Source organism: Tursiops truncatus, chromosome 2 (genome assembly GCF_011762595.2).
Source record: "Tursiops truncatus isolate mTurTru1 chromosome 2, mTurTru1.mat.Y, whole genome shotgun sequence".
Lineage (NCBI taxonomy): Eukaryota > Metazoa > Chordata > Mammalia > Artiodactyla > Delphinidae > Tursiops > Tursiops truncatus.
The window spans coordinates 84,108,841-84,125,402 of record NC_047035.1 but is presented as its reverse complement, the minus strand read 5'-3'; the positions used below and the strand labels follow the sequence as shown (position 1 = coordinate 84,125,402).

Here is a 16,562-nt window from a genome sequence, read left to right as displayed (position 1 = left end):
AAATTTTTAAAATCTGTAATAAAAAGAGAAGACAACTCAAGATAAAGATGTTCTGGTTTCCTTTAAAGATTATACCTTAATTTATTAGATTATGAACTTTTACAAGTAATTTACTATTTATTGAGTACTCGCTGTATGTCAGATGATGGGCTGATTGCTCTGTGTTATCCCATTATTTAATCTTGGCTCGGCCCCTTAACTCTTTAAAGATAACCAGTTATAAGGAAGAAGATGCTACATGAAAGACAGTTGGGGGGAAGGTTGTTAACACTGATTGATTCTCTAGTGAAGATGTTCTTAGTCTAACATTGTCCTTAACAACATAAGGTAGCAAAGAGAATGCTCAGGTTTCTCACCCTCACTTTTATTCTCTTTGTTCCAGTTTTCTAAATCATCTCTAAATCTTTATACTATATGACATGTTTATAAGGGATTGTAAAATACTCTGCCAGTATATCTATTCCCTTGTAAGTGGACTACCTCACACATATGTATGAATGTAAATACAAAGTGAAAAAGGGAGCAGCTGTTTTGAAGGGTGATGCTGAGAACATGTGCTCCTCTGTGAGGTGTACAACAGTGAACTTGTGGTACAGATTTGGATAGTTGTGAGTAATTATTAATTGTAAGATGAAAGAGAATTGAGTATATATTTTAAGGCACTGCTTCAAAAAAGTGTCAAGAATTTTCATTGTGACAGGTGACAGTATTTCTAGTTTGGTGTTTTTCTCATCCTTTTAACGTCTGCATTTGCATTAGGAGGCAATGCCTAACAAGAACTTCATCATGGTCTTTCTGTAGACTGCTGTATTCTCTTCTTGTGTCTAGAAGGTCTGATTTCTCTTCATATTGATAGCAAGCAGGCAAAATAAAGGGAGAATGAATAGCATTTCATCTTTCACTACTTATCTCCATTCTGCAGCCGTGCAGTCGGAAACCCTTGTGCATGAAGACAGATTTGTTCTATGGCCTCGGAGTTGGGTGCCGGGGACGATGGCGGCTTCACTGAGCTGGCAAAGCCCCTCTATCTTCAGTACCTGGAGAGGGCCCTCCGGTTGGACCATTTCCTGCGACAAACATCAGCCATCTTCAACAGGAATATTTCTAGGTATGGTATCCCATATTCCCAATATAACGTTTCACCACATTTCTGATTCCCATCATTCCTGTAGATTTTATGGTTAAAGTATCTTTTATGGGTTTTGGGATGTTTGATTTTTTTTTTTCCTTCTTTCTTTCAAATAAAATACAGTCAGCTTAATCAGAGGATCAATTTCTTCTGTAAAGTGTTCAGTCTGCTAACCATAAATTATAATATTTTGCTGGGTCGGCTGTTATTGTGGATTCACCATTCTTCAATTTATAGTGATGAAAGTGAAGATGGACTGGATGACAATAATCCTTTATTACCCCAATCTGGGGATCCCTTGATACAAGTTAAGGAAGAACCTCCAAATTCATTGCTTGGTGAGACTTCTGGAGCAAGTAGTTCTGGAATGTTAAACACATATTCATTGAATGGAGTTCTACAGTCAGGTCAGTGTGGTGTGAGATCCCTCTTTGGACTATCAGTTCTTTTGGGGCAAGTGTCCTTTCATTTTTTTATTCTTTATGTTTCTTTACACAGAAACAAAATCTGACAAAGGGAATTTATATAACTTCTCTAAGTTGAAGAAAAGCAGAAAGTGGCTAAAGGTAAGAGATAAGGCAGAATGTTTATAATTCAAATAACCTACTAAAATTACAAATAGAAGGAGAGGTTACTGACTAATTATGGCACATTGGCAGAGATTTTCCTAGACATGAGTCTTTTATTCTGGGTGTGGTTGGTTTTTTTTTTTGTTTGTTTGTTTTTTGTGGTACGTGGGCCTCTAACTGTGTGGCCTCTCCCGTTGCGGAGACACGCAGGCTCAGCGGCCATGGCTCACGGGCCCAGCCGCTCCGCAGCATGTGGGATCTTCCCGGACCGGGGCACGAACCCGTGTCCCCTGCATCGGCAGGCGGACTCTCAACCACTGCGCCACCAGGGAAGCCCTGGGTGTGGTTTTTTAAGAGATTATAGAGAAAAATCTAGAGGACTCAACGAAGTTCATTTTAGCAAACATTTTTGGGAATGAAGCCCTATACTGAGCAAGGGAGTACAGAAATATATCAGATAAGATCCTTGCTCTCACTGGCTTGTAATCAGGATTATTAATCTGTTTTTTTTTTTATTAGTCACTGAGTAGTTCATTCATTCAACAGGTGTTGATTGGCACGTACTGCCTTGGGAGATACTATTGTAGATAGATAGAGTTCCTGCCCTGAGGAGCTTACATTCTAATGTAGGGAGGCAGTGAGTAAGCCTGTAAATAAGAAATAAATACAGTTTCTTTAAAGAGGTAACATTTCAACTGATTGCTGAATGATCAGAAGGAACTATGTGAAGGTTTAAGATAAGAGCATTTCAATCAGAAGGAACAATGGCAGAAGTCCTGAGAAAGGAAGCAACTTGGTATGTTTGGGGAAGAAAGGAGGTTGGTATAGCTGGAGCACAGTAAATGAGAGGATAGTAGAAACTGAGGTTATTAGCTGATCACGTTGGGCCTTGTACACTATGTTACGGAATTTGTATTTTAACTCTTGTTACAGTGCTAGGCAGTTGGAGTGTTTGTAAGCAAGGCAGTGACAATCTCATTTATACTCTTACAAGATTACTGTCATTAGCTAGACTGAATTAAGGTTAGCATTTCTTTTATTGAAACTAATTATTTCTCTATTTTATACTTTTCTTATGAAGAGCTCAAAGTAATTTAAAGGTAGTCTATTATTTTTATCACCAGCCCCTTTAAAACGCTCATGTGGAAAAGGCCTGATTAGCTTCACATCAATGAGGTTTTAAACTGTTGGGAATGCAGTAACCTTATGCTTGGCCATCACATTTTAAAAAATTGAGATGTAATTCACATGCCATAAAATCTACCCTTTTAAAGTGTATAATTTAATAATTTTTAGTACTTTCATAAAGTTAATACAGCCATTACCACTATCTAATTCCAGAACATTTTCAACACTCCAAGGAAGAAACTCTGTTCATTAACAGTCACCCTTTCTCTACTTTCCCCAGCCCTTGGGAGCCACTAACCTGTTTTCTGTCTCTGTGGATTTGCCTATCCTGGACATTTCATATAAATGAAAACATAAAATATGGCCTTTTATGTCTGGCTTCTTTTACTTAGCATAATGTTTTCAAGGTTCATTCGTGTTGTGGCACATGTCGGTACTACTTCCTTCATTTTAATGGCTGAATAATTCTTCGTTATCTGGATAATACCACATTTTGTTTATCCATTCATCAGTTAATGGATTTTGGGGTTGTTTCCCCTTTATTAGGCATCACAGCTTGTTTTCTGTATTATATCTTTATGCCCTATAGTAGCTTTTTAGGTTTTGTTTAGTTTTTTGCCTTGGTATTTGACATTTATTTAAATTACCTTATGTGTAGCGTATGTACTAAGTGAAATTTAGCCTTGTTGCTGTTGATAGCATTTCTCATGTTTTGGCGCTCTTTCATTCGTGACTACTAGGTTTAATTGGTATCTTTTTGTTTTTTAGATGAATTGGTAAAGAATAGTATAAGGGAAACTGGAATGACTATCCTCCAGCTGTTTTTGTCATTGTTTTGGGATCTGGAAAAAACCCTTGGATTATAAAAGGAATTGCTTCATATCAGAGGTTCCATTTCCATTTCCTCCCTTTTTCAGAGCATTCTGCTAAGTGATGAATCCAGTGAGGCAGATTCTCAGAGTGAAGACAATGATGAAGAAGAAGAAGAAGAAGAAGAAGAACTCAATCTCAGCAGAGAAGAACTTCATAATATGTTGCGACTGCACAAATATAAGAAACTTCACCAGAATAAGTATAGTAAAGACAAGGAGGTAAGGGTTTCAGGAGAAATCTCAGATTTTCATGCTGGGTATTTACCCTCTGGTTTATATTAATTGAAAATACATCATTTTAACTTTATATTTAGGTGGTGGTTGTGGTTGTTCTGATAATTGAAATATACTTCACATACCAAAAAAATTCAGCCTTTTAATGTACACAGTTCAGTTGGTCTTAGTATATTCATAGAGTTTGTAACTATCATCACTTTCTAATTTTGGAACATTTTCTCACCCCAAAAAGAAATCTCATTTCTCTTAGCTCTTGCCCCTCATTCTCTTTCTTTCTTTTTTTTTTTTTTTTTTAATTTTTTACATTTTTAAATTTTTTGCTGTGTGGCTTGCAGGATCTCAGTTCCCCTACCAGGGATTGAACCTGGGCCACAGCAGTGAACGTCTGGAATCCTAACCACTAGGCCAGCAGGGAACTCCCCCCCCTCATTCTCTTCATTCCCCTCAGCCCCAGACAGTCATCAGTCCACCATTTGTCTCTATAAATGTGCCTATTCTAGACCCTTCATACAAATGGAACAACATGTGTCCAGCTTCTCTCACTTAGCATAAGGTTTTCAGGGTTCATTCATGTTGTAGCATGTATTAGTACCTCATTCCATTTTATTACCAAATAATATTCCATTGTATGGACATAGTGCGTTTTACTTATCCATGCATCATTTGATGAACTAATTGGATTGCTTCTGCTTTTTGGGTTTTATGGATTGTAGCTATGAATAGTGACTTGTTTCACTTTTTGGCTCGTATGAATAATGCTGCCCTGAAGATTTGTGTGCAGATTTTCGGTGTGGACAGGTATTTCTATTTCTCTTGGGTATATACCAAGGAAAAGAATTGCTGGGTCATATGATAAAACTATGCTTACCCTTTGGGGGAACTGTCAGGCTGTTTTCCAAAGCAGCTGCACCATTTAAAATTCTTGTGGTTGCTTTTTAATGCAGTTGTTCTTTGGAAGTGTTCCTATCTTGGAAAAACTCCCTTTCTTCACATACTAACATTAGATTGATGATAGTTTTATATGGCAACTATTTGAATGGTGTTACAAACGCCTTCTGATTTTTGTCAGGAGTGTAGCACTTTGTACATAATGAGCAATAGCATATTTGAAGACCTAAAACATTCCAGCAATTAGTTAAAGTCCAAAGTCAGTTCAGAAAGCTTTGAATAATATGCTAAAAGTTATAAACCTGTAGAAGTAATAAATAGTAAGATGTATGAAGATGTATGACTTTTGACTTAGACAAGGAGTTCCTTTTTAAAGTACAGTGCTAAGGCAGTTGGTGCTCAAAATACTTGGTCTTCTTAAAATTGAAGTAAAAGCCACATGTGGGAAAGTCCACAGATTTTAAGTTTACAGCTGTGTGAATGCTTTAACAGAGGACCTTGTAATAGTTCTCCATGTCACTCTTCTATCCTAGTTTCAGTCTTTGAACAACTCATTTGCCTGTAATTCAGGAAAGAGATTCTGCAGTGGACTATCTAATTTTATTTATCTTCGTATTTACCCGTTAGTAATAGGTCAGACAAAATTTGAGCTTTGGAGGTCAATTTGAATGAAATGTTTGAAAAGATTAAGTACTCTCTAGACAGAAAAAAAATAGATTATTCATATGTTAGAATTCTGGTAACAAAGACACTATGTATAATATTGTCAGACTCTTAGTGGGAAATGAAGAGAGAAGACTTCAGAGATTGAAGAATTGTCATGGCTGGGGACTATTCAAACTAAATATAAGGCTAAGAGCTGGGAAAGCAGGCATTAGAAACCTTAGTAAATCTGGGGACCTATCGGTAGTAGAAGTATGGTTTATTTCTTGTTGATGAATTGAAGAGGAGACCTTTCTGCAATGATAAATATGTGTCAGGACAAAGTAAATATTCTGGTGGAGAATCAGAATCATGAAGGTTTTTTTTTTTTGTTTATTTTTTTAAGTTATTTTCAACAACTTTCCATGTGCATAGCTAATGAACCCATTTTGTTCTGAAGTTAAGGAAATAATTCACTTTGATGTATTAAACGTTTATTGGTCTCTTTGTGGGAAGGATACTGTATGTAGGAATTATGTTTTTTCTCTGGATCAGCTTTCTTTAGTAAAGATAATTTGAAGGCTGTGCTGTAGGAAAGACAGGCCCTTCTAAACATCACTGTCTTTGCCTACTTCAGTTGCAGCAATACCAATACTACAGTGCAGGACTGCTCTCCACATATGACCCTTTCTATGAGCAGCAACGGCACCTTCTTGGACCTAAAAAAAAGAAATTCAAGGAAGAAAAGAAACTTAAAGGTGAGGATATTGACTTGCCTTCTACCTTTACTCATTCTTAGTTCCAGGTACGTTTGGGCTTTGAACATAATCCATGTAGTAGAAATTTGCTTTATCTGAAAAACCCTAGTCTCCCTTATCCGATTACTAGTTGTAAATAGTATTAAATTTATTTTGTATTTGGTTTATGATCTATTCTAGAATTATGAAGACATGAGAACTATAGATTCTTTGCCAGAGATTTAAGCCAATTAGGTTATTCCTTTTTTTCTTCTACATACTCTCCAAATATTGAAAATGTTCTGGGACAGAAAGAAGTTAGTTATACACAGGGAAGTATGTAGAGTCACCTGAAGTATTTGGAATAAGTTATCATTGTTGCTGTATGTAGTGATTTAAAATAGACACCTCCTGATGATCTTCTGTAGTGCTTGTTTGCACGTTTGCCAGGAAATGTGTTTTCCTCTCTGAGTTCCAAGCAGCTGGAAGTCAGGAAGGAAATAGGAAAGGAAAGTTTTAGACTATCTGTACTAGGCAGATTTTATTCCCCTAAAGGCATGAACTCTGTACAGAAACACTCTTTTCAGCCTTCTTCCCTTATTTCTTCCACATCCTCCTTGTTTATCTCAGTATTTTCTCATCCTTCCACCCTCCCTCTCAAACTAGATTTTTGTTTCATGTGCAGTTTTCTTTTCACAGGTCTCAGTGTCATATCAGTTAATGCATTTTTTTTCTTTCTCTGTTATTTTTCTTTAGTCACCTTACATTGCTACCAAGTAGAAAAGTTCCTTCCTCTGATCATGACTTGAGCTCATGATACTTCATAAGCCTCCTTTCCTATTGTTGGGTTCAAAGGAAATACAGTTCTTAGGTTCTCTTCTATTTCTCTTTCATGTAAACAGAGGGAGTATCCAGTGTTCTTTTTTGAGGTAGTGTTAGCTTCTTCTTGGAATATTCATGGACCTGAATAGATAAAAGGAGAAACATTGCCAGTCTCAGTGGAATGAGAAAAGAACCTTGATTTTTCTTAAAGTGATGAGGTTGTTTTGTGACTTTCTCCTGTGGAAGGGAAGAAATGCAACCTCTGAGAGTCTGTTTCCTTTGCAGCTAAGTTGAAAAAAGTGAAGAAAAAAAGGCGAAGGGATGAAGAACTTTCCTCTGAAGAATCCCCTCGTCGCCACCACCACCAGACCAAAGTCTTTGCCAAGTTCTCTCATGATGCACCTCCTCCTGGCACCAAGAAGAAGCACTTATCCATTGAGCAGCTCAATGCCCGTCGCAGGAAAGTATGGCTCAGCATTGTGAAAAAGGAACTACCAAAGGTAAGTGAGTGCCTCCAGATAGAATGTTTTCTCTGCCTGCCCTCCAAAGAGAAGCTGTGAGAGGTAGATACCTTCACACGGTTCAGAAAGAAAACTAATCTTTTGGAATTAGGAAAATCCTGAATAGTACTCTCTTCAGTTAACTGATTTTCTAGAATTTTATCAAAATACATGAGATAATTGTTGTGTTATGCTCCTTGGCCAAACAAATGGAGGGAAACCTCTTTGAGGAATGCAGTTTTCTTACATAAAGAAATAGAGATTTGACAGCAAATTGATAGGTCATAATGCAGGAAATTAAAATAAAATGATGGACGTGTGTTTCTTAGACTTTATAAACATTTGGATGTTACTGAATAATCACAGGTATTAGAAGAAAATGTGAATGATTTAGGAGAAACATGTATAAGCATTCATTTTGCTCTTTTAATTTGCTTGAATGTTTTGATATACTAATTTCAAACTTAAAAGTTGCAGGAATAATGTCTGTATACCCTATTTATTTATTTATTTGTTTATTTATTTATTTATGGCTGTGTCGGGTCTTAGTTGCAGCATGCGGAATCTTTATTGTGGTGCGCAGGCTCCTCTCTAGTTGTGGCGTGCAGGCTCCAGAGTGCGTGGGCTCTGTAGTTGCTGCACGCGGGCTCTCTAGTCGTGGTGTGTGGGCTTAGTTGCCCCGAGGCATGTGGTATCTTAGTTCCCTGACCAGGGATCGTACCAGCGTCCCTGCTTTGCAAGACCAGTTCTTAACCACTGGACCACCAAGTCCCCTTATACTGTTTACTTAGATTCACCAGTGGTTTGCATTTTACCCAGTTAATTGCTTCATTATAAATTGAGTGCAATCTTAATAGACATATGAACAGGATATTTTATGAATTTAGAGAAGATGATTCTAAACTCAATGTGGAAAAAGTCAGTATGCGAGAATTGCTAGGGAAACAGTAAAAAAAGCCTTCCCAAACATTAAAACATACTATAAAATCTCTACAATTAGAACAGTATGGTACTGACACATGAATGGGCAGATAGATCAGTAGTACCTTTAATAAATGGTGTTGGGACAACTAGGTAGCCATTTTGTAAAAGATAAAATTAGGTCTGTATCTCACACATATACTCCAAATGGATTTGGCATCTCAGTGTAAAAAAAAGAAATCATACAAATATTAGAATAAAACGACTGCATTTCTATCTAACGTTTGTGTAGGAAAAGAGTTTCTAACTATGATTCAATATCCAGAGGTAATAAAAAAAATACTCTTAAATTTGGCCACATAAAAATAAATTTTTGCATGACAAAAGACAACTGACAGGGGCTTCCCTGGTGGCGCAGTGGTTGAGAGTCTGCCTGCCGATGCAGGGGACACGGGTTCGTGCCCCGGTCTGGGAAGATCCCACATGCCGCGGAGCGGCTGGGCCTGTGCACCATGGCTGCTGAGCCTGTGCGTCCGGAGCCTGTGCTCCGCAACGGGAGAGGCCACAACAGTGAGAGGCCCGCATACCGCCAAAAAAAAAAAAAAAAAGACAACTGACAAACTGGGAGATATTATTTTTTTTAATTTTTAATTTTTAAAATTTATTTTTGGCTGTGTTGGGTCTTTGCTGCTGCATGCGGGCTTTCTCTAGTTGCGGCGAGCGGGGGCTACTCTTTGTTGCGGTGTATGGGCTTCTCGTTTTGCAGAGCACAGGCTCTAGGTGTGCGGGCTTCAGTAGTTGTGGCACACAGGCTTAATTGCTCCGCTGCATGTGGGATTTTCCCGTACCAGGGCTTGAACCCATGTCCCCGGCATTGGCAGGCGTATTCTTAACCACTGCGCCACCAGGGAAGTCTGCATTATTTACATTGAATACTACAGTCAAAGGGCTGTTACCTCTAATAATATGGAAAGAACTATTAAAAATTGAGGGACAGGGACTTCCCTGGTGGTCCAGTGGGTAAGACTCTGTGCTCCCAATGCAGGGGACTTGGGTTCGATCCCTGGTCGGGGAACTAGATATGCCACACTTAAGAGTTCACATGCTGCAACTAAGAAGCCCACATGCTGCAACTAAAGATCCCACATGCCACAACTAAACATGCCACAACGAAGATCCTGCATGCCTCAACTAAGACCCAGTGCAGCCAAAATAAATAAATATTAAAAAAAAAAAATGGAGGGACAAATGACCACAGATTCAGTAGACAAATGGGAAAATGTCAAGAATAGACAGTTAGCAAAGAGATATAAAAATGGCTCTAAAACATATTAAAAAGGTTCAAAGTCTCTCATAATTGGGGTAATACAAATTAAAATAACACTTAGACACTATTTGTCACCTATCACACTGGCAAAAATTTAAAAATATGACAACACATTCTGTTAAGGAGCCTGTGGGGAAGCAGGTGCTCTCATAAATTACTGATAAGAATACAAATTAGGACTGTGTTGTGGGGTAAGTTGGCAACACCTAGCAATCTACAGATGCACTTACCTTTAAAATCAGCACTACCAGTTCTAGGAATCTACCTTAAAGCTAAAGCAACCATACACGAATACATGTAAACAAAGTTATTCATTGTAGCATTATGTGTAATTGCAAAATAACAGAAACAATCTAAATGTTCATACATGGGCCTTGAATTAAATGATGGTAGATCTCAGTGGATTATTATACTGCTGTTAAAAATAAAGAATGAAGAAGACCTCCCTGAACTGATTTGAAGTAATTTCGAGGACATACAGTTAAGTGAAAGAGGCAAAACACAAAAAAGTAAGTATACCCTTCATGTAAGAATAAAGGGAATACAAGAAAGTACACAAATATCTGCTCATTCATTCAAAAGAAATTCAAGAAGGATGAAGCAGAAATTAAAGTGATTGATTCCTTATAGAGGGCAAGTGGGAAAAGGGTGGAAAGGAGGGAAGGAATGGGAACAGGGTAGCAAGGATGAGGAGGAAGGAGTCTTTGAGTATATTTTGTATGAGGCTGACTTTTAGAACCATAGTAATGTTTCACAGATTTCTGATATACCTCCAGTATTAAACCAACCAGGATGTGGGTGGAGAGGGAGGTTGGGGGGATGTGTGGTCAAAATGGAATAAAAGTAGGAACAAATGAACTTAACTGTATTAGAAATGAGTAACATGATCAAGTTGCAGGGAGTGGGGAAGAAAGAACTCATCTAAGTAACTGAGGAGAACATTATTTTGATTGGGTATGTAAGGCTAAAGACTGATGGAACTATGCGTAAATGCCATGATTGACATAGTAAAAGTGTTTCTCATAGGGTAATGAATAGGTTAGCAATTTTGAAACTACTTTATGTGTATACTAGGATTGAACAAATAAGTAAATATATTGTAGATGAGCCAGTTTCTCACTGCTGGAGAAAGAAGTTATAAGTAAGGAGAAGGGGAAAGCTAAAATGAAGCCCATGAAGTTTGACTGGGATCAGAGGTATCAGTATAAATTCATGGTTTCATATATATATACACACATACAGATAGATAACTGAAATATACTTGGGTGTGTATGCATGGATTAGCATGCATATGTATATTTTTTCTGGTTCTGTTTGCTGAGAGGGCCTAGAAGCAGTGACACCCCAGTAACAGTGAAGATACCTGGCAACCAGGTCGTGATTTCTTACTTACTTATTTATTTGTTTTTGGTTGTGTTGCATCTTCGTTGCTGCGAGCGGGCTTTCTCTAGTTGCGGAGAGCGGGGGCTACTCCTCGTCGCGGTGCGTGGGCTTCTCATTGTAGTGGCTTCTCTTGTCACGGAGCACGGGCTCTAGGTGCGCGGGCTTCAGTAGTTGTGGCACACGGGTTTAGTTGCTCTGTGGCATGTGGGATCTTCCCAGACCAGGGATCGAACCCATGTCACCTGCATTGGCAGGCGGATTTTTAACCACTGCACCACCAGAGAAGTCCCTGGGTCTTGATTTCTAAACAACTTTTATTCTCTAATAAGAGGAACCAAGGCTCCTTGAAGAAGTACCGTATTCCAGAACTCAGCAGGGAAAATACAAAATGAACCTTGGGGAATTTTCTGGCGGTCCAGTGGTTAGGACTTTGTGCTTTCACTGCCGGGGCCCGGGTTCAACCCCTGGTCAGGGAACTAAGATCCCGCAAGCCGTGCAGGGCAGCCAAAGACAAAATGAAGAACATTTTTAAGTGGTGCCAGAAAGTAAAGAAGTTCTGAAGAAAGACTGGGGGGAGGTGGGGCTTGTCAAAAGAACACAGGAGGCAACCTGAAGGAGCGCCTCATGGCGAAATTTAGAATAATTTGAGCAACAAAATAAATAAGAATAATACTGGATTTTGACCCATAGAATAAAAGAAATATTTGTCAGTCCATACTGTTATAAGTAAATACTTGAATAGACAAAGTGTAGAAGGAACAACTCTTCCTTTCAGTAGGAATTCCAATTAGAAAGTGTAGAAGGAAATAAAATTATCTTTATGCAAATACCACAGTAATAATTGTTGCAGACTACATCCACTTATGAATGCTAAAATTAGAGGGCAAAAGGTAGAGGAGAAACAGAAGTTGCATAGCTTCAAAACTGGCAGAGTGAACCTTAACCAAATGATCAAAGTAAACATCACTAGTAATATAAATTTTGATATCATGAACTCCTTGATGTGATGCACTGAGAGGAGCACATCATCAAAACATCATTTCTCTGGTATTCTTGCCATAGTAAATGATGTCATTCCCATCATGAGGAGACAGCGGAAAACCACACATTTTGGGACACTTTACAGAATAACTGATTGGTGCTTTTCAAAAGTGTCAAGGACATGAAAGAGAAGGATTGAGGAAATGTTACATACAGGAAGAGATTAAGGAGAAGAACAACTAAATGAACGCATTGTGAGATCCTGTGTAGGATCCTGGAACAGTGAAAGGATATTAGTGGAAAAGTTGTTGACATTCAAATAAGATCTATATATAATTTGGTTAATACTTTACTGGTGTTCATTTCCTTGCTTTTTTTTTTTTTTAAATTCGTAAGTGTCAAGAAGCATCACTTTTTATTTATTATTTTTTAAAGGGAACTTTAATTAATTTATTTTTGACTGCATTGGCTCTTTGTTGCTGCATGGGCTTTCTTTAGTTGTGGTGAGTGGGGGCTACTCTGTTGAAGTGCGTGGGCTTCTCATTGCGGTAGATTCTCTTGTGGCAGAGCATGGACTCTAGGCACATGGGCTTCAGTAGTTATGGCGTGCGAGCTTCAGTAGATGTGGCTCACGGGCTTCAGTAGTTGTGGCTCATGGGCTCTAAAGGGCAGTTAATTTCCTTTCTTAATAATTGCACTATGGTTATATAAGTTGCTAAAATTAGGGAAAGCGTGGGTGGGAAGTAGTAAGGGAACTCTACTATTTTTTGCATGTTTTCCATAACTCTAAAGTTAGTTCAGTTTCCTCACACCGTATACAAAAATAAACTCAAACTGGATTCAAGACCTGAGAAGATCTGATAAGATCTGAAACCATGAAACTCCTGGAAGAAAACATAGGCAGAACAACCTTTGACATAAGTTGTAGCAGTATTTCTTTGGATCTGTTTCTTGAGGCAAAAGAAGAAATAAAAGCAAAAGTAAACAAATGGGACCTAGTTAAATGTAAAAGGTTTTGGCCAGCAAGGAAAACCATTGACAGAACAAAAAGATAATGTATAGAATGAGAGAAAATATTTGCAAACGGTATGACTGGCAAAGGATTAATATCCGAAATATATAAACAGCTCATACAACTCAGTATCAAAAAAGCAACCTAATCAGAAAATGGCCAGAAGACTTGAATAGACACTTTTCCAAAGAAGTCATGTAGATGGTTAACAGGTACATGAAAAGATACTCAACATTGCTAATCATCAGAGAAATGCAAATCAAAACAAAAATGAGATATCACCTCACATCTGTCAGAATGGCTGTTAATCAAAAGGACCACAAATAACAAATGTTGGAGAGGATGTGGGGAAGAAGGAACCCTAGCACACTGTTGGTGGGAATGTAAATTGGTATGGAGGTCCCTTAGAAAACTAAAAATAGAACGGTAGTTCCAACTAGAGAAAGCCCGTGCACAGCAACAAAGACCCAGCACAGCCAAAAAATAGATAAATAAATAAATTAACTAAAAATTAAAAAAAAGAAAAAATATGGCAAGAATAATGCAAGGAACTGCCATGTGTCTTTTACTTGTATTTAGCACCTGTTTGCCTCATTTTCTTTTGCCATATAAATGCATACTTTTTTCCTCACTCACTTTAAGGGTTAGTTTGAGATTTTGTGCTAAATTTACTCCTAATAATTGTGTGTTTCCGAAGAAAAAGGAAATCATCTAGTGCATAACCACAGTGCAGTATTAAAAATTATTATCTGACCCATAGGTTTTCATATTTCATCACTTGTTTCAATAATGTCCTTTATAGCACTTTCCCCATCCCTGAATCAATCTAGGACTATATGTTGCATTTAATTGTCATGTCTCATTAATCTCCTTTATTCTGAAACAATTCCTTAGCCTTCATCTTTCCTGACATTGTTATTTTGAAGAGTATATAATTTTGTAGAATATTTTTGAATTTGGGTTTGTGTGATGTTTCCTTGGGATTAGATTTGAATTATGCATTTTTGGCAATATTACTAGAGAGTGATATGTTCTTGACATACCTCATCAGGAGGCACTTGACACATCTGTCCCTATATTGTGATACTAGCTTTGATCCCTTAGTATGATGGTGCCTCTGCATTGTGCAATTACTTCCCCTCCCTCCATTGCAATTATATTTCTGGAGAGAGAGTATATGTTTGAGCATTCTTTTTTTTTAATTGAGATATAGTTGATTTATAATATTAGTTTCAGATGTGCAGCATAGTGATTCAAAATTTTTATACATTATACTCCATTTAAAGTTATTATAAAATATTGGCTAAGTTCTCTGTGCTATACAATATATCCTTGTTGCTTATTTATTTATTTATTTTTTATTTTATTTTTTATACATAGTAGTTTGTACCTGTTAATCCCATACCTCTATCTTGTTCCCTCTCTTCCCTCTTCCCGCTAGTAACCACTCGTTTATTCTCTATATCTATGAGACAGTTTCTGGTTTGTTATATTCGTTTGTTTTATTTCTTAGATTCTACATGTAAGTGATAACATACAGTATTTGTCTTTCTCTGACTTATTTCACTAAGCATAATACCCTCTAGGTCCATCCATGTTGTTGCAAATGGCAGAATTTCATTCTTTTTTATGGCTGAGTAATATTACGGGTGTTTGTGTGTGTGTGTGTGTGTGTGTGTGTGTGTGTGTGTGTGTGTGTGTGTGTGTGTGTGTGTGTATCACATCTTCTTTATTCATTCATCTGTTGTTGGACCCTTAGGTTGCTTCCATATCTTGGCTATTGTAAATAGTGCTACTATGAACATTGGGGTGCGTGTATCTTTTTGACTTAGTGTTTTCGTTTTCTTTGGATGTATACCCAGGGGTGGAATTGCTGGGCGATATGGTAGTTCTGTTTTTAGTCTTTTGAGGGCCCTCCATACTGTTTTCCATAGTGGCTGTACCAATTTACATTCCCACCAGCAGTGTGCTAGGGTTCCCTTTTTCCATATCCTCTCCAACATTTATTTGTGGTCCTCTTGATGGTAGCCATTCTGACAGGTATGAGGTGATATCTCATTTTTATTTTGACTGAATTTCTATGATAATTAGTGATGTTGAGCACCTTTTCATGTGCCTGTTGACTTTGTATGAACATTCGTGATGGGAAAAGTTACAGAAAAACTTGTTTCATACTTGAAGAGGCTTCAGATGATGCCCTCTGATGATAAGGAATTCAGTGGGAATATTTGAGATTTTTATCTTTAAAGTGGCAATAGTTGCTTTAGAATTAGAGAAAGTTTTTATTAAAAGCCCTAAAAATTCCCTTAGTCAGACAGTCTGAGGTGGGATTATTATCGAAATGGCTTTCAGGCCCTTTGTATAACTTCGCACCCATTGTTTCTTTACAGTCTGGGGGAGATCTCTTTAATAGTCAGAGAGCCACTCAGCTCTGCCTCTTCTTTCCCATATCAAATAAATGGACCATCATGGTTAAAATCAGGTTTCTTTATTGAAGCTAGTTTTTTTTTAACTGAAGTGGTAGACATAATAAGCAGCTTGGGACTTGGTTGTGGGCTGCTGAGTCATATTGTGTTAGGTCTGCCTTGGAATTTTTGTTGAAGAAGATGAGGTCAAGTGGTGGTAAAAATTGAATAATAGTGGCAGTGGGTTTGCCTTGGCTGGAGGTGGGGCTAGAATCACAAACTAAGAAGCTAGTTTACCTTTCTCCTAATGATTTTTGTATCTGAGTGCCCTGCTGTCTCAGCTTCTTTGCATATTGGCCCTAGAAAGCAGTGTTCTAAATCAGGGTGGTGCTAGGATTAGGGTATGTTGTTACATTTTCCTAGTTCACTTCAAGCCTTAAATATAGCTTAAATTCTTTCCAGAAGGATACAGAAGACTCAATTTAAGGCAGATACAACACCAGTTTATTTTTTTTAATGAGGCTTTAGGAGCTTTATGTGTGGTTCTGAGTTGGTACATTTGGGTGACTCTTAGAAGTAATGTATTTTATTTTAATTGAAAGAAGTAATGTATTTTGACTACGCTTGGTTTGGCATTTTATTTTTTAATCTTTGAGGAGATCAGTAAAGTACGGTGCCAGTCTACACAATTGTATTTCAAAAAAGAATCCTAAATGAATTATTGTTTTTAACTATTTTAGGCCAACAAGCAGAAAGCTTCAGCTCGTAACCTGTTTCTCACCAATAGCCGCAAGGTACGATTATATTTCCCATTTTATGTTTTGCTGGAATGTGTTCTTATTATTTAGATCTATGGTTGCTGCTCTTGTCTCTTGTGACCTGTTGATACTTAATCTAATAGTACTTAAGAGAGTTTCTAAATGTTCTCAATCTATTTTCTTTTAACATCTTTATTGGAGTATAATTGCTTTACAATGTTGTTTCAGCTTCTGCAGTATAACAAAGTGAA

General features: G+C 37.6%; 1 protein-coding gene across 5 annotated transcripts in view; it reads left to right on the top strand.

Annotated features, from left to right (window-relative positions):
• The window catches only part of INO80 (INO80 complex ATPase subunit), a 131,957-nt gene that overhangs the window by 28,799 nt on the left and 86,596 nt on the right, over positions 1-16,562 (top strand). For all 5 annotated transcript variants that reach the window (XM_019935312.3, XM_073800752.1, XM_073800753.1 and 2 more), the window contains exons 2-8: positions 923-1,108; positions 1,367-1,536; positions 1,628-1,695; positions 3,744-3,917; positions 6,103-6,223; positions 7,310-7,524; positions 16,294-16,347. In XM_019935312.3, the coding sequence (XP_019790871.2) occupies positions 966-1,108; positions 1,367-1,536; positions 1,628-1,695; positions 3,744-3,917; positions 6,103-6,223; positions 7,310-7,524; positions 16,294-16,347 (945 nt within the window). In that variant the 5' untranslated portion in view covers positions 923-965. The remainder of the gene's footprint in view (positions 1-922; positions 1,109-1,366; positions 1,537-1,627; positions 1,696-3,743; positions 3,918-6,102; positions 6,224-7,309; positions 7,525-16,293; positions 16,348-16,562) is intronic.